The following is a 23,935-nucleotide window of genomic DNA, read 5'->3' as shown; positions in this document are numbered from 1 at the left end:
CATTTTGAAAGAACACGCCACATGTTTAATTTTTTTCCTGAGGGGAAACAAAGGTTTGTTCTTTTCAGGGTTCAGTTTACCTTCAAGGGTCAAATGTAAACATCATGGTGGAAAAACAAAAACAAGTATTTGGGATCCATCCTCTGGGGACAGTGAGTGGCTGAACAGAAGGTTTCAGTGTATGTGTAGGTATTTTAATGAATAAATGAGAACCTGACCCAAGGTCACCAAAGTCATTAGGGTTCATCCTCTGAATACCAAATATAAGGGCCATCTATCTCATAGAGCTGAACACGCAGAGTCTTTAAAGGACACAAGTAATCCTGGAAACATTTTGCTGAACTGCTCAGACAGTGAGCAGCTAGAATCCACTCAGGTGCTGCATATTTCAGTGGCAAAACTCTTCCCACAGATTAATGGTCTGCATGGGTGGCCCTGCTGGAGGTTGAACTCCTGAGCGCACCTTGTGATACCATATTGACACAGAATACACATTGTGCTATACACAATACATCACCCCTTGGCCTTTCACTCACCCACGTTGTGCACTGGCTTCCTTTGGCTCTCCATGGCCCGTGACAGGAGGGAAAGAAGTGAGGTGTTTAAGAAAACACTACGTCATTTCACATCGATCAAGGGTATTTGAATTTCTCCTGATTGTTAGAGCTATGACTTTGTTGAAAAGCTTGGATCATTGTTGTTGGAGGCACAGGCCCAACTTTGAAATGGTTTGTAAACCTGGGTTCTGGTACATCAGGTCCCTAGACAACAAGTCCTAAGACGTTAGGTCCCACTGCACTGCTAAGTTTCTTATGTCATGCTCTGATAGTTGAACTTGTGAACACAATGATACAACAACTTGTGATGTTCGATACCACTGATTTCCTTTTTGATCCGATACTGAGTAAAATTCAGACTGGTATCAGCGATACCGATCAGATACTTTTTGCAAATACACCTAATGTGTCTGGTAAATCTAAAAAAAGTAGTGTATTTCTGAGGAATTTATTTATTTATTTTAAACTCCTAAGTATATTGAGGTAGCGGCCTCATTTACAATATAGCCGAACTAATACGACAACAGAAAAACCAAACAGAGGACACAATCATACAAAATATGTGAAAATGGTGTTTTAAAACAGTAGCTTAGTCCTTAGGGACTTGACTTGGGAACCAAAGGGTCGCCGGTTCGAGTCCCAGTATGGACGAAGTTTGGCAAATGGACTGGTGGCTGGAGAGGTGCTGGTTCACTTGCCTGTGCACTGCCAAGGTGCCCTTGAGCAAGGCACTGAACCCCCAACTGCTTGGAAAAATAATGTCTAACTTACCGTCATTGTTCGTATTTTGATGCTGACGTATGACTGTTTGATTGCCTCCAAAATGTTGCAAAATTAAGTTCTATATGAGACTAGACACGATTGGTTTCTGGAACGTTGAGATAGGTGGAGTCAAACGTTGAGCGCTGCCCGAACTGTGCACTGCAGTCAGGGTTGCTTGGCTCCACAGGGCGTTTCCATTTATAGATCTATAAATGTGTCTCCAGCCCACAAGTCTTAGATAAATTAGCATTTTAATGTAGAATCTGTAAATACAGCTTAGGATGCTCACATTCACCGGGTTTGATGTTTAGCATTTTCACCACCTCTGTTTAACAAGGTAGTCAACTAATTGTGTTCATTTTCACCAAACTGAGCTTCAATTGGATATATCAGTTGTCTTCCATGTGTTGTTATAAATCATTGTTACACAAATTTGAACATTCTGAAAGAACACTCCACATGTTTAATTTTTTTTCCTGAGGGGAAACCGAACCCCCAACTGCTTGGAAAAATAAAGTCTAACTTACCGTCTTTTTTCGTATTTCGATGCCGACGTATGACGGTTTGATTGCCTCCAAAATGTTGCAAAATGAAGTTCTATATGAGACTGAACGCGATTGGTTTCTGGAACGTTGAGATAGGTGGAGTCAAACGTTGAGCGCTGCCTGAACTGTGCACTGCAGTCAGGGTTGCTTGGCTCCACAGGGCATTTCTAGTGCAAATGGTCATTACATCTCTCAATATTTTGGCCTCACTTACAATTGGAAGTAGAGACATGCCGTCCATCTTCATATCAAGTTATTTGCCAGCAATAGAAACAGTAAACCTAGGTCACTGGACAAAAGAAGGCTTTGATATGATGATGTGATAGAAAACAAAGTTATCAGGATTTAAACCTCAGAGGGTCACTCGAACATCTACACACTGATGAACACACACGTCTAGAACAGTCACATTGGTACGCTTTATTAAAAAGTCTTATTCTGAAGCTATTTCCTATGATTTTTATCAATTATGTGTTTTGTTATACATACCCAGCACCCAGCCATGAGGACATTTTTAATGGACAGTCAACAGTTATTCTTTCGTATCATAAAAGCATAATCATTGAAATAAATGTAATCGTTTGAAAACATGTTCATTTTTTTATTATTTTATTAATGTGGGACAAACCGGAGCAACCCGTAGAAAACCCTGTCAGTTGGGGTCTTACAGTTTAAGTGGGTCTCCAGCCTTGCAGTTTTCTGGCTCAGGACAGCTGTTGGACGCAACACTGGGTCCGTCTGAACTCTCAGCTTGAGATCTGCTCTTGACATCCTGCAAACCCCTCAGTATCGATCTGCACATCACTAACAACAACAAATCTGGCATAATATGTCATTTGACCCGCACATATACAGAGAAATGAACACCGTTATGTGTTAAATAATAACCAAAAAATGTCAGGCATCATATGTGTTCCTTATGGCTTTTACAAAAGCCCAACAATGAGGGTAGATTTTCTCTCTTTGTCATGCTTCTATCTAGAGTATCATGGCTGGATAGAAGAGGAACACAGCTCAGCCACTGAAAGATGAGCTAAGTGGAGCAGCCAAGATGGATGAAGAGCTATCGCTTATGGCCTTTAGAGCTAAAAGATTACTGCTGTGCTGCAGAAGCAACCCTAAACCGTCCTTTCGCACCAACGTTTCTTCCAATTACCTCTTTAATGACGCACCTATTGTCTGGCATTTCCTTTTAACAGCATCCCTCTTGTAATGATATAAGCAGGCTATTTATGGCAGTAAGTTTGACAACAAACAGCAGTATCAGGTCCCAGAGTGTATGACCAGGCTTCTTGCGTTCCTTGACATTTACAGAGCAGAAAAGATTGGACCCTGATCACACTTTCTATCCATAAATGTTTCTACACACAGGGTTTGAGACATTTCATTCTTTAATTAGAGAGTAGCTCTTTTGTATGGAAGCCCTGAGTGGACATGCATCCTTACATTGCATTTACCCCAGTTCCAATGAAAACAAGTAAAGCCTGGTTCATACGTCTGTGTTGATTCTTCCCCAGAGTGGCTGATGCCATCGTAGGCACTGCATACTTGTATGTTGGAGAGTCTCCAATTAGGGTGCGCTGACCTGTCCACAGTCGATGGTCAATGACCATCATGATGTCTATCATGTTAGAGCTGATACATGTTGCAGTTTATCATACAGCAATGATTACATGGTGAAATAGAGAGGAGACGCCAGAGGAAATTAAATGTACGGCTGTTGGCTGCCGTCCAGTGGACCAATCGCAGGGCTTGCAGTTCACTTGGTTACATTTTGGAGGAGGTGCTTGTCAGGCTACACGCGTGGGCTTCTGTGTCGGAAAAAGGCTATGCAGACCTACACACGGGTTAAGGCATCGTTGTGATGCAGAGGTATGAACTAGGCTTAAACCTCCTATTATCCTTTGGGTCAATTGGACCCCATTCAATGTTTAACGTCTCTAAATGAATGATTAACATCATTTTTTTGGCTTCATATTTCATGTCTTTTCCTCATTTAATGGGGACAAATGGGAAAACATGAAATTAAAATGTTGATATGTACCAATTTCCTGTGAGAAAAATTAGGCATCAGCGTTCCATGGGGTCAATTTGACCCCAGGCTGTTTTAGCTGCATAAAACATAAGACATTTCAACATTTTAAACACATTTGTTTTAGTTGTTTTGGATTATATTGAGGTCCCTATAACATTTTTTTTATAACCTAAAAGAAACATAAAGTACCTGAAACATAAACTTGGGTAATAATTTGTTTTTGGAGGTTTAAATTGCTGGGGTCAAATTGACCCCCAACGATGAAAGATGTTGGGTAACAGGAGGGTTAAGAGTGATCAGCCAAGAGAAAGTGTTTAAGTACAAGCCATTTAGCATCAGTCTGGTTCCAAGTCAGAGTAAATCCTCTGCTTGTTAAATTTATATGCCTTCTTTTTTTCATCCATTCAGACCTCTGCAGAAAAAGTTAGAAAATAATGTTTGATTTTTTTGCAATCATGCAACATAAACAATGTTTTCCACTGAGAGTCATAATTTCTGTGTTTGTGAACCGAATCTCTGAGATACTTTTACAATTTAACAACTTTTAAATGTAGTGCACACAGGGCTTCAACCAGTACCTCTCCCAATTACTTCCCACTCATGAAGGCCTGTGGCTTGTGAGGCACACTGCCATGACACACAGAGATTTACTCACACATACATAAAAGAAGTCCCAACAGGTGGAACAGGTAACTGGCCCTTGAGGTAAGCTGTGGCAGAGAGAGGCAGACTCTCGGCCTCTGCTAGAGGCTAATGAGGAGAAATAAAGAGGTGAAACCGAGACCGAAAGAAGTGAGACAGGTTCTGCTGGATCAGGTGTAAAAACACCCACTGCTTTAACTTTATTATATTTAAGCATAATAAACTCAGGCACTCTGAGTTTTGATGTTTTATTAGGGAGAGCTTGTTACAGTTAAACGATTATTTGTATGCTGCATATTGAAAGTCAATGTGCATGTACAAGCCAAACATAATTATACACGCCAACCTTTCATGAAAAGTCAAACAGGGTTTTGGATGGATTAACTGAGTCAAGTTTGATTACATGTTACAGTTATAGGTAACATCTTCAACATTTGTTAAAGCTTATTTATACCATGCATGAGTTTTACTGCAAAACTTATCAAAATGGAAACATTTCAAGACAGCGTGAGAAACCAAAGCCCCTCATTAGTATTCAGAGTCGTTCATTAGAAGTATTTAAATCAGTTTTTGGGGACAAGGTTAAATGTGTGTGTTTTTTACTTGTATAATTTCAAGATTAGGATACAGGTTGCAGAACATTTGGGTTAACATTTTTTCAGTATGTAAAATCAGAGGTGCAGAACAGAATCTCTTTTGGGTGAATCACACTAAAGCAGATTGAAGAGCAATTAGATTTGAATGTTTTGAGAACATCTGAGGACAAGGCCTGAAACTCACCCTGGGAGTTTATGCGTGTACTCTGACAGGTTGAGATTTGCCTTGATCTGATTTTGAATGCGGAGGTCGTTTGAGTGCTTTGTGAGAGTAGAAGCCTTTAATTGCTGGAGACTTAAAGAAATGGCCGCAGTGATGTCACATGAACAAACCCACAGGGACTTATCAGGGACTAATCATCGGCAAATAATCGTGGGATTAATTTGAGAGAATAAAGTGTAGAACAAACATACAGAGGGTTGTGAATATCTCTCTCTCTCTTTGTCTTGCTTTCTCAGCGGGTCATCGTTAACATCAGGTCTCTTAATTACTCTTGATCCTGATCACACACATGAGATATCCAAATGTGCCAACATGCTGCTAAGTATGAGGCAGGACCTGATCTCATTAGCCTCACAGCTAACTGCTAATGGCCTCATTACCTCCTAAACTACTGGAAGAGGCTAAACCATTTAGCACAGCGGGTAGCTAAACACTGTATCAGGGAACTGATCTTGTGTTGTAAATATACATAGGGACTTAAATATATACTGTACATAGTGACTTTATTGACATGTGATAGAGTCTTAAGACTCAATAACAATAAATCAGAAATCATTCTAATTGGCCCAGCAGCAAAACAAACCCTCATCATGCCCAACCTAGATAATTTAGCAATCCCTGTCAAAACATCAGCATGGAATCTTGGAGTCATTTTGGACCAGGACTTATGTTTTGAGCCACAGATAAAGAGAGTTGTTCAGTCCTGTTTTTATCAGCTCCAATCAAGTCCATTATTTTACCCAAAAACATAGAAAAACTTATTCACACTTTTATTTCCTCCCGCCTTGACTACTGCAACTCACTATACTCCTGTCTCAACCAAAAATCAATTAACCGACTTCAAACAGTTCAAAATGCAGAAGCTCAGCTTTTAACTGGAACTAAAAGATTTCCCCACATCACCCCAATTTTAGCATCCCTACACTGGCTCCCTGTTGTTTTTAGGATTGATTTTAAGATACTTTTAATCACATTTAAAGCACAACATGGACTCGCCCCTAGATACATCTCTGAGCTCTTATTCCCCCATAAACCAGGACGCAGTCTGAGATCCTCTGGCAGTGCTCTGCTTGCTGTTCCACAGTCTATAGACTAAAAACTAAAGGGGACAGGGCCCTTGCTGTCAAACAATTCAAAGGTAAAGTCCATTATTTCAACCAAAAACTTAGAAAAACTCATTTATGCTTTCATTTCCTCCCGCCTTGACTACTACAACTCACTGTTATCATACAGTTCAAAATGCAACAGCTCGGCTTTTAACTGGAAGATTTCCCCACATCACCCCAATTTTAGCATCCCTACACTGGCTCCCTGTTGTTTTTAGGATTGATTTTGAGGTACTTTTAATCATGTTTAAAGCACAACATGGACTTGCCCCTCGATACATCTCTGAGCTCTTATTCCCCCATAAACCAGGACGCAGTCTGAGATCCTCTGGCAGTGCTTGCTGTTCCACAGTCTAGACTAAGACTGACTTAGTCCCCCTACTGTGGAACAGCCTGCCAGAGGAAATAAGACTTGCAGAGTCAGTCCCTCATTTTATTTCACTACTCAAAGACACACTTTTATTGTAAAGCTTTTATTTTGTGAATTTATTTTAATCTTTAAAGTTTTACTTTTCTGCTTTTACTGTCAGTTTGCTTTTATTGCTTCTCTGCTTTTATTGTGTTTTTATTTATTTTTGTGAAGCACTTTATTACTTGTATTGAAAAGTGCTATACAAATAAAGGTATTATTAATATAATTATTATTATCTTGAAAAAACACAGGAGTTAATTTTATCCCAAACAAAATACAAAGACATGTAGCTTGTAGTTTTTGTATTGCAGAGATCGTATGTGTTTGCCCTTTAACTCCTTATGCAATTCAAAAACAAATCCCAGCCTTGGTCCCGTCCACTCACATATGCCCCCCCCCCCCCCCCCCCCCCCCCCCCTCCTCTCCCCTCGCAGTCAGACTGTTTGACCACAGCAGGCGTCAAACTTGGTCGTCAGGAAGAGCAGAATTGCAGATAACAGGGCTTCAGTCTGATGTTATTGCTACTCTTTTTTCCCATGATTCTTCTCATCAGTTTGCGTTTGTTCTTGTTTCCTCTCCTCCCCACCTTCTTGTGATATCTTTCCAGGAGCTAGCTAGCATGTCTCCACGCTGTACTTCTACTTTCTTTTTTACCCTCTAATCACTCTGTTTCTGTTTCATGCCATGCAAGGCGGCATATTTATCCAAGATAGCAGCCGGGTTTCCCCCCACTTTGAGTGTGATAGAGGATAATTGCTCTGTAAGTGTGTGTGTGTGTGTGTGTGTGTGTTTACTTATGTGTCCCCATATTCTGCCAAGTAGACTGCTCCTGAGTACAGCCTCTGCTTGGGACAGTGCCTTTATAAATAAGTGTGTATATTTTAGCATGATATTTGTGTGCATTGATACGGTTATTAATTTAAAATGTGATTATAGTTCCTGACACTCGGCTGATTCCTGCACAAACTCCTGAAGCTGATCTCATACATCTACATCCTGGGTCATGTTGTAGATGTGTTTTATTGGAGTGGTTTTTAGACTGAAGGTATCTACCACTTACGTATAAAGCAAAAGTGTCTTTATAAAACCCCTCTTAAACTGCTTGGTAAAGTTTTCATTTGTACTTTATACCGGCCACTTAAGCAAGTCTGAAGTTTCACTGTCATCACATCTTTGTGCTTACACATGTAAGTAAGTAAGTACGTAAGTAAGTAAGTAAGTAAGTAAGTAAGCAAGCAAGCAAGCAAGCAAGCAAGCAAGCAAGCAAGCAAGCAAGCAAGCAAGCAAGCAAGCAAGCAAGCAAGCAAGCAAGCAAGCAAGCAAGCAAGCAAGTAAGTAAGTAAGTAAGTAAGTAAGTAAGTAAGTAAGTAAGTAAGTAAGTAAGTAAGTAAGTAAGTAAGTAAGTAAGTAAGTAAGTAAGTAAGTAAGTAAGTAAGTAAGTAAGTAAGTAAACTTTATTCAGTATAGCACCTTTCACAGAGAACAGTCACAAAGTGCTTTACAGAGTATCAATATCGACAAGACAATACAATGAGTACTAAATAAGACAATAATGAAAGCAGACTAAATAACAACAAATTACAAAAGATAGTCAAAAGCCATGACAGACATATGTGTCTTAAACTGCTTTTTAAAAGTCTCTGCTTTTTAAATGAAAGTAGCACATCGCACTTGGGGTGGAGGATTGTTCCACAGAGTTGGAGTCACATGCTCAAAGGCATGCTCACCTTTAGTTTTTAGCAAGCAGACCCTGGTCTGAGGATCTGAGGGGTCTACTGGGGATGTAAGGATGGAGCAGCAGGTCAGAGATATATGAGAGTGCTTGATAATGGATAGCTTTATAGGTTAATAGGAGGATCTTAGACTGTATTCTCAATTTGATTGGCAGCCAATGTAAGGAGAAAAGGATGGGGGTGATGTGGGTTGTTTTACTGGAGCTGGTTGACAGTCTTGTGGCAGCGTTTTGGATCAATGTAGTCGGTCAAGAGAAGATTTAACGAGGCTGGTGACAAGAGAACTGCAATAATCAAGCCGTGAGGAAATGAAAGCATGAACCAGCGTCTCTAACTCTATGTGTGAGACCAGGGATTTAATTTAAGCTATGTTTCTTAGGTGGAAGAAACATGAACGGGTTATTGATTTAATGTGTTGGTCAAAAAGCAATCCATGTTACACCAAGATTTCTGAAATTTTTTTTCACAGAGGTAGAAAGAGAACCCAAATAATGAGTAACCTTGGCCGCATTGCTGCTGGAGGCGATTATAAGGACCTCTGTTTTTTTTTTGTGTTTAACTGAAGGAAATTGTCATTCATCCAGTGTGGGGGATGCTGAAGCACGAGCAACATATCATGGCACACACACACACACACATACACGCACACACACACACACACACACACACACACACACACACACACACACACACACACACACACACACACACACACACACACATCACTCCTTATGTTTCAGCAAACAGTAAAAGGTGACAGTGTGTTATCTGGGGCTTTAATTCTGGTAATTAAAAAGTAATAATTTTGTTACAGATTCTAATGTTAATGTTTTACTATTAATCATCTTATGCAACTTTTTTCTTTTTAAGCTTAATATTTGTATAAAATAATTCTACAGTTTAAGCTTTCTCTATCCAAAGTTTGTCAGTTTCACGTTGCTCTTGCCTGTAAGCCATTACTTCAGGCTAAACAGAGATTCAAACTTTTTGAAACATACTGTCAGTATTTTTTCCACATTGTTGTCTTTATATTAAGTAGCTGAGCTATGTTTGAAGCTAATTTAAACATGTATGGTTCATTAAAGCTATCAGTTCAGCCCTCTGCTCACGTGTTTGCGTACTAGGTCTAGTTCTCCCTCACTCTTCAGTCGCACAGTTGTTTAGCTGACACCGCTGACTGAACCATTTTTGGGTTGTTTTGTTTAATGAAATCACTTTTTCTTTATTTTTTTTATTTTGAAAAGTTAAGATTGATATGTCCATGTAGTAGTAGCACTTTCCCCATCAGATCTTATTGTATTCAAATAATAGCAGTGAGTCGACAAATAAGGTTGAAAACACATTTTAAGAGTGTCTGTCCTTTTTAAAATGAAAATGAAATGAATTATTGAAAAATAAAAATAAAAAGTCTGAATTAAAAAGACCACAACAATTGTTTGATGGAGCAGGATCTGAACCATGCCTGTTAAAGTTAGTTACAGGTTAGGATAATGAAAATCACCTGAGGGGGGGGAATTTGAAAAGATCCAGATCATTCAAAGAAAAATGTATGAAAACTTTTAAAGTTTGAAGCACAAACAGTTAAACAAGATCAACTTTATCTCTATACTTGGGGAACATTTCAGTGTATCCAAGGATGAGATGCCACGGCTCTGTCTGTCTGCTTAACTGTAATCTGAAGTAATTGTGTTTAGAAAACACTTGAGCTGAAAGACTTCCTCCTTTTCAGAAAAGAGAGACACAAAAGGAGAAACCTGAGCCAGGGGCCGTTCTTTATCTCTGTCTGTCTCTCTGTTCTTAGTTGTTTCTTACACGACCACAGTTTGATACTGCTTCAGATTCAACAAGATAGAGGAGAGGTCTCTCTAATCAGAGCATGTGTCAGTGGGTGTGTTATATAATTAGTTTTATTTTGAAGGAAACCATGATGGCATGTGTTGTATAACTGCACGAGAGACAGTTCAGTGTACAATGTGTTCATTCTAAACCAGTTAATACTGTTCCATCTGTAATGTTAAATTTACTTCGCTTGATGGAAGTATAATAATTTTCCAGCTGCAGAATCAGTCAACACATCAGCCTGAGCCTCTGCATATCTGTATCCTCAGCTAAACGTGCTGTAGAGTGAAAGTAGAGGAAGCAAGAGTCCAGTTTTTCCTCAGGAAACAGAGTCCATTTCCACTTGGCTCGAGGACAAGACAGGACGTAGCTTTGCGTAAGCGTGGCAGGTTAAAAATAACAGAGTATAAAGGCAGAAAGCTGCAGGACACAGACTGTCACAGCACCTGCAGCCGCAGAGAGAGGAGGCAGGACGGTGAAGTTTACATGGGATAAATTAGTTTTTGAAGTTTCAAGTTTTAAAAGTCATTCATTATAAAAGAAATATTTGGAAAGACAAAGACAGAAAGTGATTTATTTAACCACTTTACGGTTTACTTGTCACCTTGTGGCAACATGTCACTTAAAGCTCCTGAGGAGGAGTTTTTGGCATGTTGTGAAACAGGCTGAAATTAATACTGACGCCTTTTTAAGCTTCATAAGCAAACAAGATCACCAGCTTTATTACTGACAGTTTAAATTGAGTTATTTTGTATGCCTAAGACTGCTGCTGTGTTGCATAACAGATGGAGTGATGCACTGCACGCTGCAAAAACAGACAGTAGACTGATACCTTAACTGTTAGAATAAAGCAAGATGAAAACTTTGCCAAAAAGAAAAACACTGCAAACTTATGAACAAGACAAGATCTGTAAAGAGGTTACATGTACTTCTTTGTTCACAGGGACAAAGAAACAAAAAAATGACTCAAACTTAAATTGACTCATAGGAGATAAGTGGGACCTTTAGTTTTTCAGTACAAGCTCTGTGACAACAAACTCTTGGTCTCTACTGGGGAGACACAAAATAGCATAAACCATGATTTTTCTCCACAGACTTAAAACAATTGATAAAGGCACATGATACAAAATAGACAAAACTTTTCTGTTTTTAGTCTACACTTGAATAAATATGTTGGTGATTTTTGAGAAGCATTTGATCTACTTCTGGCTTGTTTTTTTTATTGAACAAATACATTAAAAATGGAGTGGTGGGTTACCATCAAGTATTTTTTGTGCATTTGGTTGTTTTGAACTTTCTAAAACAACAAGACTGTCATGATTTGAATCTAACAAACAGGTTCCAGCTAATTGCATCAGAGAACGAAGCTTTAATATAACTTTTTTCAAGTCAGCAACTTAACTTGGAAAAATGTTGTTGGTGTTATCTACTAATCTGTATTCATGTGAGTGTGGAGAAGTTAACTGGGTAGAGGCCCTCAGGAACTGGGACAAAGTGTCTGATACATTTGTAACTTTCATTCAGATGATATGAAAATGCACTTTTAATTCAAATGTGTGGACATTTTTAAAAGGATTCTCACACGAGCATGGGAAAACTAATGATTTAAAGTTCATGCAAAGTTTGTTTCTCTCTCTCTCTCTCTCTCTCTCTCTCTCTCTCTCTCTCTCTCTCTCTCGCCCTCATCCACCTGTACATTAGCATAGCAATGACTGCAGGGGACATCAGAGCTTTTGGGGGGGAGATCATTAAAGAACATGTAGTTCTTTGTTGACACCCAGATAAACAGGTTGTTTCGATGAGCCGACGCTTCGCACGTATGTGTTTGCTTACAAACACGAAAGGATCAAGTCGGGACAAATGAATGATGTGTGAATGAGTGAGCGTGCGTTGGAAGTGGCTGACATGAAACTGGTAGAAAACATTGCAACTTTAAATAAATGTCCGGGAGGAGTTACAGAGATGTTTTGAATGACATGCAGTTTTTTTCATCAGAAGGTTCTTTAATTTGTGTGATTACATCAGAATCAGGGGGATTTATTGATCTTTCACAAACTGGAATTATGATGTGTGCACCCAGTCCTACACAGAAAATTTGGATTTCTCATGAGAGGGACTTGTGCTGAATTGCTGTAGTAAAATAACCCTGATATTTCTCAATGAAACACACTCTTAGTCTTACACACGAGTGAAAGCAAAAGCACAGAAATGTAAAAATGCGGATTTTACGCACAGCCTGCTGGCAAAGTAGAAAATGGAAAACGTTAAGTTTATTGTGTCTTTGTTTCTGCAGCTGTCTCAAGTTCTTATTCAATCATTACACAAAGTCATACCTTATTGTCATACTCTCAGAAAACATACTTTTCATACTGCTGTTTTATAACGTACCTACTTGACGCACCTGAGTGCTATTTAATGTTTCACTCCCGTGGGGGAGGTGTGTGTGTGAGTGTGTGTTGGGGGTAGTGGAAGCCACACCTCCCGGTATTGGCAAAGGATCTATAAGAGGCTCCGGCAGCAGTGTCGTTACTCAAACTCTGAATCCTGGAACTCTCCTCAGCTGTCAACGTAACCAAACAAGCGCTACATGGACAGAGAGGACTGTCTCTGTTCAGGTGTTGAGTTTTGAGATCTCTCTACATTCTTTTTTTTTTCAACATCGATTCCGTCAGCATGGCTGTGGCTGAAGTTGTTATGCCTCCGATAACGTCGTTTCCAAGTGTCCAGGCTATGGATGTGAAACAGTTGGACAACGTAAGTAAACACTGATCACTTTGGATGTAGAAATGTTGAATGTCTTAAGAAGTTAAGTGTAAGCTTGGATTTCGTCTAACTGGTGTTTCCATTTGTGCAGCTGTGTAAGGTGGAAGAGTGCGCACCAAACATTGCAAACAACCCGCTCATCGAAGTGGAGTTCAGCATCATCCAGTCTCCTGCTGTGCCCCCAAAGTACGACGACGAGCTCGCCAAATTCGTGGACCTTGAGTTCATTCTGTCTAACACAATCGGCTCAGATGTTGGGAGCGACCACGGGAACATTTCTCCGCAGCAGCAGCAGTGCGCGTACTCCCTGCCGGAGTCACCGGAGAGCTGTGGCGGTGCGTCTGTGCCGGATTGCAGCGACCACCCTCCACCACCTCCTTCTCACCAGAGCTACCCTATCACCCTGAGCTTCTCAGGCCCTGTGCGTAGTCTCATGGCGGAGCTTCTCACGCCGGAGATGAACTACCCGGGGGAGAGCTCACCTGAGAGCGCAGACAAGGCGAGGGACGCACGAGAGTACACTGAGCTGCACGCGTTGAATGCTTCTCCCGCTCACCACCAAGTGTCCTCCTCTCCTCCAGCTATGGGATACAAAGTTAAGACTGAGCCTATGGGTCAGTCTTGTATGATGGCTGCTGTTGGTGATGGCAACTATATGGGACAGATGTATGAGAGGCACCACATGCGCTCGGCACAGCCTTTTACGCACCACCAGGCTACTCCAGGATTCGGTGTGCATCACATGCAGCATCCTGCACCTCAGGGACGCACGGAAGGCCATTTGGCGCTCATGAACTCTCATCATCCTAATCAGCACCATCTCCAAAACCAGTACATGAGCGCGCCCTACCAGCTGCAGTACGCACCCCAGAGTGTGCCACAATACCAAGGACATTACAGCATGCACAGAGAGCCTGTCCATGTTCACCAGCAGCATCACTCGGCTTCTATGCCAGGCATGATGCTCACCCCGCCATCGTCTCCATCATTGCTGGATTTTTACGCACAGGAGGAGGTTGGGAGCATCAAGCAGAAGCGAGGCCGCAGGTCGTGGGCCAGAAAACGCGCTGCGACGCACAGCTGCGAGTTCCCTGGATGTGGAAAAACCTACACCAAGAGCTCGCACCTCAAAGCCCATATGAGGACACACACAGGTGAGCACAGCAAAATCAATCCATTCTATATTGTCATTTGAGTTTCTATGTTGTGTGTTCATGCACTTTGGAGCAATGATCTAAACAGAACTGCTTATCTCTCTCAGGTGAGAAGCCATACCACTGCAACTGGGAAGGCTGCGGCTGGAAGTTCGCCCGGTCAGATGAGCTGACCCGTCACTTCAGGAAGCACACCGGACACCGACCCTTTCAGTGTCACCTGTGTGAGCGTGCGTTCTCCCGCTCCGACCACCTGGCTCTCCACATGAAGAGGCATATGTAATGAATGATCAGTCTAGCAAATCAATCTTGAGAAAATACCAGCATCCCAGAAGACAACAGAGACCAAAATCAATAGAACAAAATGTCCCAGCAGAGACCTTTGTTTATATGTCGTGCCTTTGTAGAGACAAAGTTTGCAAAAGTGCCTCTTCACTAAAGAATGAACTCCTTGTATATAGCTGTGGATATGTGTAACTTATAGTCTGTATTTAAGATGCTCCCTCTCCCTGTTTTTGAAATAAGTTATTGAATGATAGTGAGTGCCTTTAAAGAAACTGTGTATTTGCTTTCCAAAGAGGAGAACTCACTGTGGGCAGGACCCAGAACTGTGTAAATATGTATTTTGTAACGTTTACATCTCATATCTTTGCTACTACTCAAATCAGATCAGGGTTTTTTGTAATGACATTTTTTAAACTGTTTTTATTGTTTTTCTATGTCAAAGATGCTCTAGATTTGCTTGACATTGTCAGCTGGCCTTACATTTCTTTAGTGTGTAAAGGCTTTGCTCGAGCAGAGCTAACAAATTCAGGTACTAAAACTCAGTTTCAGTCCCTCTCTCCAAGTGTTAATCCAACCCAAACATCTCTCTGTTCAGTTGTTTTTTACAGCTCAGGGTGAGCAACAACACTGATGTATTTTCTAATAGAGTATATGTTTTTTTTCTTTAAGAATGAAGAATACAATGCAACCAATGGTTGAACTGCTGTACTTGAAATAGATTTACTGAACAGATGTATATATTTTTTCCCCCAAATGCAACTGTTTCATGCGCTTAAGGGCTCAGAAAATAAAAGTACTTTTACAAATACTGAAAATCTTTCCTTGTCTGTGTCTTACTCTACTGCTGACATTTCTTATTGTGGTATATTCAGTCTTAAGATACAAATTAAGTTAGCATCATTGTCTGTTAGGACAAATTGCAGCAGTCATAAATGTTTGGTGCCCCCATCCTGAATTAGAATCCTAAGTATCTGCTTCCAATGTTGTCAGCATTTTATACACCACAGGGATCTCCCAGAATTTATATTGGCATATTGGCACAAGCAGATACATTTTCAGCAGAGACTTAAGAAAATAAAGGACACTGAGCAAGTACTGCAAGTCAAGAATACTAAATGCAAGTCATTTCAATTTTATGTCATAAAAACACTGTGTATAGTGTGTTTAAATGGCAGACCTTTACAGTTTGTTACATACATGTGCAAACTACAGAAAAAGTCATGTTCATATGCATAAGACATAGTTTACAGGATATTTGCAACATGACGGATGGAATCTAAAACATGTCCACAAATGTAACTCGTGTGTTTACTTTACATTCAGTCAACAAATAGTGGGGAAGAAGTGGGGCTTGAATAACCAGTGTCAGTTGGCTTCTGAGCTTGATATATGAAGAAGAAGAAGGTTCTCTTTTTGTGTAAACTTTCAGCCCTGATTGGTTGTGGTCTGCTGTGAGCACCTCAGTTTCAGATTGGGAGCAGGTTAAGGGGTCCCAAAAATTCTTCCTTCCCTGCATAGGACAGGATGCTGGAGGAGTGTAGATCCAGGGTGGATGTGAGCCAGTCTCCATGTCAGTGTGGAAAAAAGGGTGGGAATTACATTTGGAATTACATGATCAACAATGTTCAGTACCATTTAGAGAATTACCCATGTCATGTGGTGTTGTGATGGTGAACAGGTGCCTCAGAAGCAACTACTTATAAAAGACTGCCCTCTAGTGGTGATCTGACATATTACGTCTGCAAGATTTATCAGGCTGTGTATGTATACTGCTTTAGATGGTGACTTATTAATGATACACTTTTCCAGTGCATAGAGTTTTATAACATGATATGTTTAATGTTAAACAGTGAGAACAGCGGGCTCTGACTAGAACAGACTGTTCCACTTATAAGTGATGAAAATTACTTGTTTTCTTCTTGCCAAAAATGGTCTGGTCCAAAGTATAAGGACTCTCTCCTCTACTCCCTTAAATTACTAGCACTTTTTCTGAAAGATTCAGAGTAATGAATGATTTAGAGCATCAGCCTCCAAGCAATAAACAAAAGAGTAGAAGTAAACTCAAAAGGATCCGAACCGTCACTGAAAGAGGTCCTGCACAAACATACACAGAGTGAAACAACATGTTTCCTGGCAGCAAAATGCTCCATGTACTAGTTTTAATCTCTAGCTTTCTCATTCAAAAGCTACACACATACAGTCTGCAGTATTCATTTACATAACATGCAAGGCTTTATGAAAACAAATCAAGTATTACACTGATATTATTGTTAGGAGCTATAGTCAGTATAGTGAAGAGGTGTTTGTGTCTGACATCGCGATCTTACACCTTAAAAGAGCTGTCATCTCTTCCAATCAGTACATATTTCCACAAGCAGGTAATAATGTGATAAAGAAATACTGTACAGCAGGACATTACAGAAGGAATTCTGAGCATATATATTTTTTCCCTTTCATCTTTTTGATGGTTAAATATAAATGCATTCTAAAGATGAAATTATGAATATATCATAAATATCTATGTATTATTCTATTTAAATGATAAAAGATACTCTTGCACAAAATGTATTAAAAATCAGACATATTATGTTAATTATACAGGATTCCCCTTGGGTAAAATTAATAGCAATGACAAGTTATGGTAAAATATTTAATCTCAGCAAAGCATACAGGACACGTTCCTCTGAATCGAAGTACACATGTTTTGCTAACGCACTATACAGTTTACAGGGGCGGCTGTGCAGTGCACCAGGAAGGTTGGTGGTTCGATTCCAGCTCCGGTATTCACATGCCGAAGTGTCCTTGAGCAAGACACTGAACCCCGAATTGCTCCCTCTGTTGTTCAGAGGTGTATGAATGTGTCCCTCACTGTAGAAGCCTCTACCATCAGTGAGTGAATGGGTATGAATGGGTGAATGTGATGAGTAGTGTAAAAGTGAGTGGTCAGAAAGACTAGAAAAGCACTATATAAGTACAAGTCCATTTACTATTTACAGGCATCTGTGTCTAACCTGAGTATTTATTTATGTACTTTAACTTTTACCACTGATGTCTCGATATTTAATATCCCTGTCATTTCAAAACATGCTTGTTATTGTGAGCTTCATCAAATTACAGACTTTTTTTTCAAGCTACTTTGATAATATTTTTAGGAATGAAGGAGCTATGTAGCCAAATGTTCTTTTTATACTATAAGTTTTATGTCATATTACAACTCCAGCTTTTCTGTGCATTCATTTCATGATCACTTGTTGTCTCATAAGTCCCTGAGTAATCACCAACAGTGACAGCTGTCATTAAAACCACAGGTTTGCTTTTAGCAAACTCACATATTATTACCAATGATTGGAAAGCACAAGTGCCACTAATTGCATTAACAGTGACTTGATTCTAATTCAGTGTCCCATGCTGAGAGCCAGAAGGCATTTAAATTGAATTTGTCTGTCATTAATTTTAGAACTTACATCGCTGCTTTCCTTATCATGGCGAATATAAAGTAGGAAATGTAGAAATGTCTTAGGTATAAGTGGATTGTACGAATGTGAGTTGACATATATTGCTTCATTAGGTCAGATGTTTGTTGAGAGGTAATAATTTGGTGAGCAATTTTCCGTTCTTGATCAAAAATACATCTTCGCCCAGGTTCTTGTGTGGTCACAACAACCACAACACAAGAGTGTTAAACAGCTGTGATCAGGGACTTGTCATGCAGTTGCTGCTGTTAGCCACACTGAGGCAGTATAACATCACACAGATGGTTAAGAGAAGTCCTGAGAGCTTTGTTATGTCCTGTATATTGTGTTGGAGAATGATAGATGAGGACTCAGTTGTTGCACTGACATCCAGTAGCACCAAGATGAATCTGTATGAGGTAAAAGAAAGAAAGCTTTTAAAGTGGAGTCCCCAATTCTGCCCACTCTGTAAAGGTTTTATATAATTCAAAGCAACAAACAAATACACAACAATTCACACAATAAGAGTAGTTTTTGATCTGCAGATTATATCCTTTTAACACACTTGTGATCATGCAGATTTGAAGCAGAGGTGTGAATTGATTGTGGTATTTATTGAAAAATGTGTCATCGTAACACTGACTCATTAAAAAGAACCTTTAGCGGCACCTGTATGAGGAAGAGGATGTCAGTAATCAAGTCAAGCACAGATGAAAACTGGCAATTCTTGGCCTGAGCCAAATGTAATATTCTTTCTAATAATCTAAAGCATTATTCATGCAGTGAAACATTAATTTACCAGGACAACAAAGATTGATCAACACTTATTTAAACATGCCGGTGTAAACCCGCCGTAGTCCTGGCCAGATGTTTGATGAAATCTTAATGAACTACCAAATGAATCAAATTAATTCATTTCTGCCTGTTAATTGATTTAATAACGTGCAAATTTTAATGGAGTTTCATTCACCTTGTCATCCATTCTCCTCATCTGTAGCTACATTTTGACAGCCTTTGGAGAAAAGCCAAATTAAATTTTCAGACTGAGTGAGCCGCAGCTCTCAGCCCTTATCTCGCAGTCTGTTCACACAGTTGCAGATTACACTGATCTTCTGAGCAACATGTGGAGAATATTAATTGGCAAAAACAGCTGCATGTATCCATCTTGATTTTGCATATCAATACTACAGGAAGGAATGAAAGTATTCCTGAAGGGACACACCTTTCAGACATGATTACGGGATCAAGAAGGTTGAAATAAAGGGAAGCCGGAAACTACTTCTACTCAAGGTAAAGAATGCACTTGTACAGGTGTCATTGACAGAGGAGGAGACCAAAGCAGAGTTTTTTTGTACTAGCTGTACATGTTTAATGTTTGAGTATTTCAATATGAAGCTCAATGAGGCCTGATTCACTTTTGGAGCTGCCCCCATGTGGCCATTAGAAGAACTGCAACAGTTTTTGGTACCTCCACTTTGATGCAATTTTTCAGAGCTGGAGATTAACTTAGTGTATAAGAAGAGCAACAGATCAAATAATAAGTAACTGACTCAGTTGTCATAATGAAAGTAAGTCTTAGTCATAGACAAATGGTAGTAAGCATGTACTTTAGTGATGGGAAGTTAGGCTCTTTTTTAACCCTAGGGTTAGGGTAGGGTTAGGGTTGTGATTAGGGTAAGGGTTGTGATTAGGGTAAGGGTTGTGATTAGGGTTAAGGTTGTGATTAGGATTAGGGTTAGGGATAGGGTTAGGATTAGGATTAGGATTAGGGTTAGTGTTAGGATTAGGATTAGGGTTAGGGTAAGGGTTATGATTACGGTTAGAGTTAGGGTTAGGGTTAGGGTTAGGATTAGGGTTAGGGTTAGGATTAGGGTTAGGGTTAGGATTAGGGTTAGGGTTATGATTAGGGTTAGGATTAGGGTTAGGGTTAGGATTAGGGTTAGGATTGGGGTTATGATTAGGGTTAGGATTAGGGTTAGGGTTATGATTAGGGTTAGGATTAGGGTTAGGGTTAGGATTAAGGTTAGGATTAGGGTTAGGGTTAGGATTAGGGTTAGGGTTAGGATTAGGGTTAGGATTAGGGTTAGGATTGGGGTTATGATTAGGGTTAGGATTAGGGTTAGGGTTAGGATTAGGGTTAGGATTAGGGTTAGGGTTAGGATTAGGGTTAGGGTTAGGGTTAGGGTTAGGATTAGGGTTAGGGTTAGGGTTAGGATTAGGGTTAGGGTTAGGGTTGGGATTAGGATTAGGGTTAGGGTTAGGGTTAGGATTAGGGTTAGGGTTAGGGTTATGAGTAGGGTTAGGGTTAGGGTTATGGTTAGGATTAGGGTTAGGGTTAGGGTTATGATTAGGGTTAGGATTAGGGTTAGGGTTAGGATTAGGGTTAGGGTTAGGGTTGGGATTAGGATTGGGTTAGGGTTAGGGTTAGGATTAGGGTTAGGGTTAGGGTTAGGATTAGGGTTAGGGTTAGGGTTAGGGTTAGGGTTATGATTAGGGTTATGATTAGGGTTAGGGTTCGGATTAGGGTTAGGGTTAGGATTAGGGTTAGGATTAGGGTTAGGGTTAGGGTTAGGGTTAGGATTAGGGTTAGGGTTAGGGTTAGGATTAGGTTTAGGGTTAGGGTTAGGATTGGGATTAGGGTTAGGGTTAGGGTTGGGATTAGGATTAGGGTTAGGGTTAGGGTTAGGGTTAGGATTAGGGTTAGGGTTAGGGTTAGGATTAGGGTTAGGGTTAGGATTAGGGTTAGGGTTAGGATTGGGATTAGGGTTAGGGTTAGGGTTGGGATTAGGATTAGGGTTAGGGTTAGGGGTATGATTAGGGTTAGGGTTAGGGTTAGAACCAGAACTAATCTTAAGCAAAAAGAACCAGAAGCAAACTCAAGCAAACAGAATCAGAACCAAACTCAAGCAAACCGAACCAGAACCGACCTAAAACCGAACATAACCAGAACCGAACTCAAGCAAAGCGATCTAGAACCGAACCAGAACCGACCTAAAACCGAAAACATAACCAGAACCGAACTCAGCAAAGCGATCCAGAACTGAACCAGAACCGAACCAGAACCGAACCAGAACTGAACCAAAACCGAACCAAAACCGAACCAGAACCGAATCAGGACCAAAACTGAACCAGAACCGACCCAAAACCGAACCAGAACCGAACCGAACCAGAACTGAACCAGAACCACCCAAAACCGAACTGAACCAGAACTGAACCAGAACCGAACTCAAGCAAACCGAACCAGAACCGAATCAGAACCAGAACCGAATCAGAACCAGAACCGAATCAGAACCAGAACCGAACCAGAACCGACCCAAAACCGAACCGAACCAGAATCGAACCGAACCCGAACTGAACCCGAACCGAACCATAACCGAACCAGAACCGAACCAGAACCGAACCAGAACCGAACCAGAACTGAACCAGAACCGACCAAAAACCGAACCGAACCAGAACCGAACTCAAGCAAACAGAACCAGAACCTTCTCAAGCAAACAGAACCAGAACCAGAACCAAACTCAAGCAAACAGAACCAGAACCAACTCAATCAAACAGAACCAGAACTAAACTCAAGCAAACAGAGCCAGAACCAAACTCAAGCAAACAGAACCAGAACCAACTCAAGCAAACAGAAGCAGAACCAAACTCAAGCAAACAGAACCAGAACCAAACTCAAGCAAACAGAACCAGAACCAACTCAAGCAAACAGAAGCAGAACCAACTCAAGCAGACAGAACCAGAACCAAACTCGAGCAAACATTATTAATGTCTTCAGTGCAGGTTGGCATTGAGAAAAATCACCCTCTCAGAAGGAACAGATGAAGCCACGATACACAGCCTCCACTCCATCACCTATATCCTATATCCTCACATGTGATTGGCCGCATAGCTAGCATGCTGACCAATCAAAACAAAGTTCTGCTGTGAGCAGAGCTGGGGCTGAGCACAGTGAGAGCTAAGCAGCGAAAGGAAAAAACTGGGAGCCGGCTCTCTCTTGATGCGAGCCGGCTCTTCTGATTCACTATAAAGCATGACACATCACTAATGTGCTTAATCTGTGTTACAGTTATGAGGGGGTCCTTGGACAATTTTCTCACCTGTAAGGGGTCCCTGGCTCCAAAAAGTTTGAGAACCCCTGCACTACAGTAACTAGCTGAGCACAATGAAACCGTGAGAGTCGCACTTGCATGTGATGATGCATGCATTCAAAGAGGTCTATTTACTCATTCTTGCCGTTCACACTGCCTGCTTCTAACTAACCATCTTCTCTTTCTACATATGTGTTGGATTAAGATGATCAAAATGATTTCCAGAAGGAAAGGGAAAATCCTGACCACATTCAAAATCCAAATCAAATTCAAACAACAGAAGCAGAAACTCAATGTCAGTGAAAAGGAAAAAAAGAAGATGCAAAATACCAGAAGGAGAAGATTGGCAGCGAATCCTCTGTGAATACATTAAAGAAGCAAATTCAGGAACACAAACAAAGAAAACAGTAGGAACTGAAATCATGTGTGCATCCAGTCAATACAATGGAAGTCTCCAGTGTTAGCCACAGAAACAAAGAGCTTCTAATACAGAGGCAGCTGAGCTGGAAGAAAGCGTTTAACATTTTCATGCTGCTACAGAAAACTGTCAGACAGCTCGTCTTTGTGTGCTGATCATTTTACAACCTCAATGTTTTTCAAAGACCACAGATGATATCTGAATGTACAGATAATGCACTCTGCCCTTGGACAGACTTCAGAGACAGCAAAGGGGAACTCATTTTTTTTTAACAGTGCTTATTCTTACCTTTTAAAACAGTGTGTGAAAGATACTACTACTACAGTCAGTGCAAAATGCAGCATGTAAATGTCACAATGGTAAAAATTGAGGAGGAACCATGTGCAGAAAATTAATATTTTAATAATAAAAGAACAAAAGGTGCAAACAAAACTTACTGAAATGTTTAAGAAGCTAAAGTCAAAAGGAAAAAGAAGGATAAAAGAAACACGGTGACCACAAGGAAGACTGACAATGATCCAACACAGGACAGGGGAAACTTTGGCTGTTTTTGAAACCGACTGCTACATACTACCTAGAAATGTAGTGTGCAGTACGTATAGCATACTACATACTGCGTTTGAAGGTAGTATGGATCTGTTTTGCAGTATGCTGGGTCAGGCATCGCTGGACTTACAGTTTTGTAAAGTGGAAGTAAACAACGGCCAAGCTGATGGATAAACTGCTTATTTAGCATCACTTATAATTCAAAAAGTTAAGGGGTCACTGGAGGGGTGGTACAGTAATCGGTACAAAAACAGCAGACCCTGGCCTTTGCTTCCCTTCGAGCCAGGCGTGCCGTGCTGCTCAGATGGAGAGACGCTACCCCGCCCACGCATGCACAATGGTTGGTAGATATTATGGCTTGCTTAAAGCTAGAGAAAATAAGATTCTCACTCCAACATTCAAATGCACAGTTTATTGAAATTTGGGGACCCTTTCTGAACTCTTTACACAAACCTTTAAAACCATGATTCAGATGCAGCTTCATCATCTCTCTCTTTCAGAAGTACAACTAGGTCTTTAATGGGACTGGGGCAAGTATTTCACCTTATCACTGGCAATGACAGGGTAGGGATTGTTTTATAATGGTTGTTGTTTCTTTAACCTAAAAAGCAAAACAGTAACACAGGTTGTTGTTGTATGTCCATGCTTCATCTACTTACCATGTGCAGTTAGTGGTTCTTCTCTTTTCCCTTTGTGCATGTCTCACTTTTCTCATGTAGATGTGACTGCTAACTGCGTTTGGTGTTTATTTATAACACCCTCTAATATCAGTGACTGAT

General features: G+C 40.4%; 2 protein-coding genes across 2 annotated transcripts in view; both read left to right on the top strand.

Annotated features, from left to right (window-relative positions):
- slc6a9 (solute carrier family 6 member 9) overlaps positions 1-23,935 on the top strand; it is a 219,456-nt gene that overhangs the window by 83,788 nt on the left and 111,733 nt on the right. The gene's annotated exons all lie outside the window — the stretch shown is intronic.
- Positions 12,897-15,467, top strand: klf17 (Kruppel-like factor 17). Its single transcript, XM_034703121.1, has 3 exons — positions 12,897-13,204; positions 13,305-14,367; positions 14,475-15,467. Exons 1-3 carry the CDS (start codon positions 13,124-13,126, stop codon positions 14,648-14,650), a joined length of 1,320 nt encoding a protein of 439 aa, XP_034559012.1. The 5' UTR covers positions 12,897-13,123; the 3' UTR covers positions 14,651-15,467.

The sequence above is a fragment of the Notolabrus celidotus genome, chromosome 15 (genome assembly GCF_009762535.1).
Source record: "Notolabrus celidotus isolate fNotCel1 chromosome 15, fNotCel1.pri, whole genome shotgun sequence".
NCBI lineage: Eukaryota > Metazoa > Chordata > Actinopteri > Labriformes > Labridae > Notolabrus > Notolabrus celidotus.
Note: the sequence above shows the minus strand (reverse complement) of the source record. Positions and strands in the feature narration are given on the sequence as shown.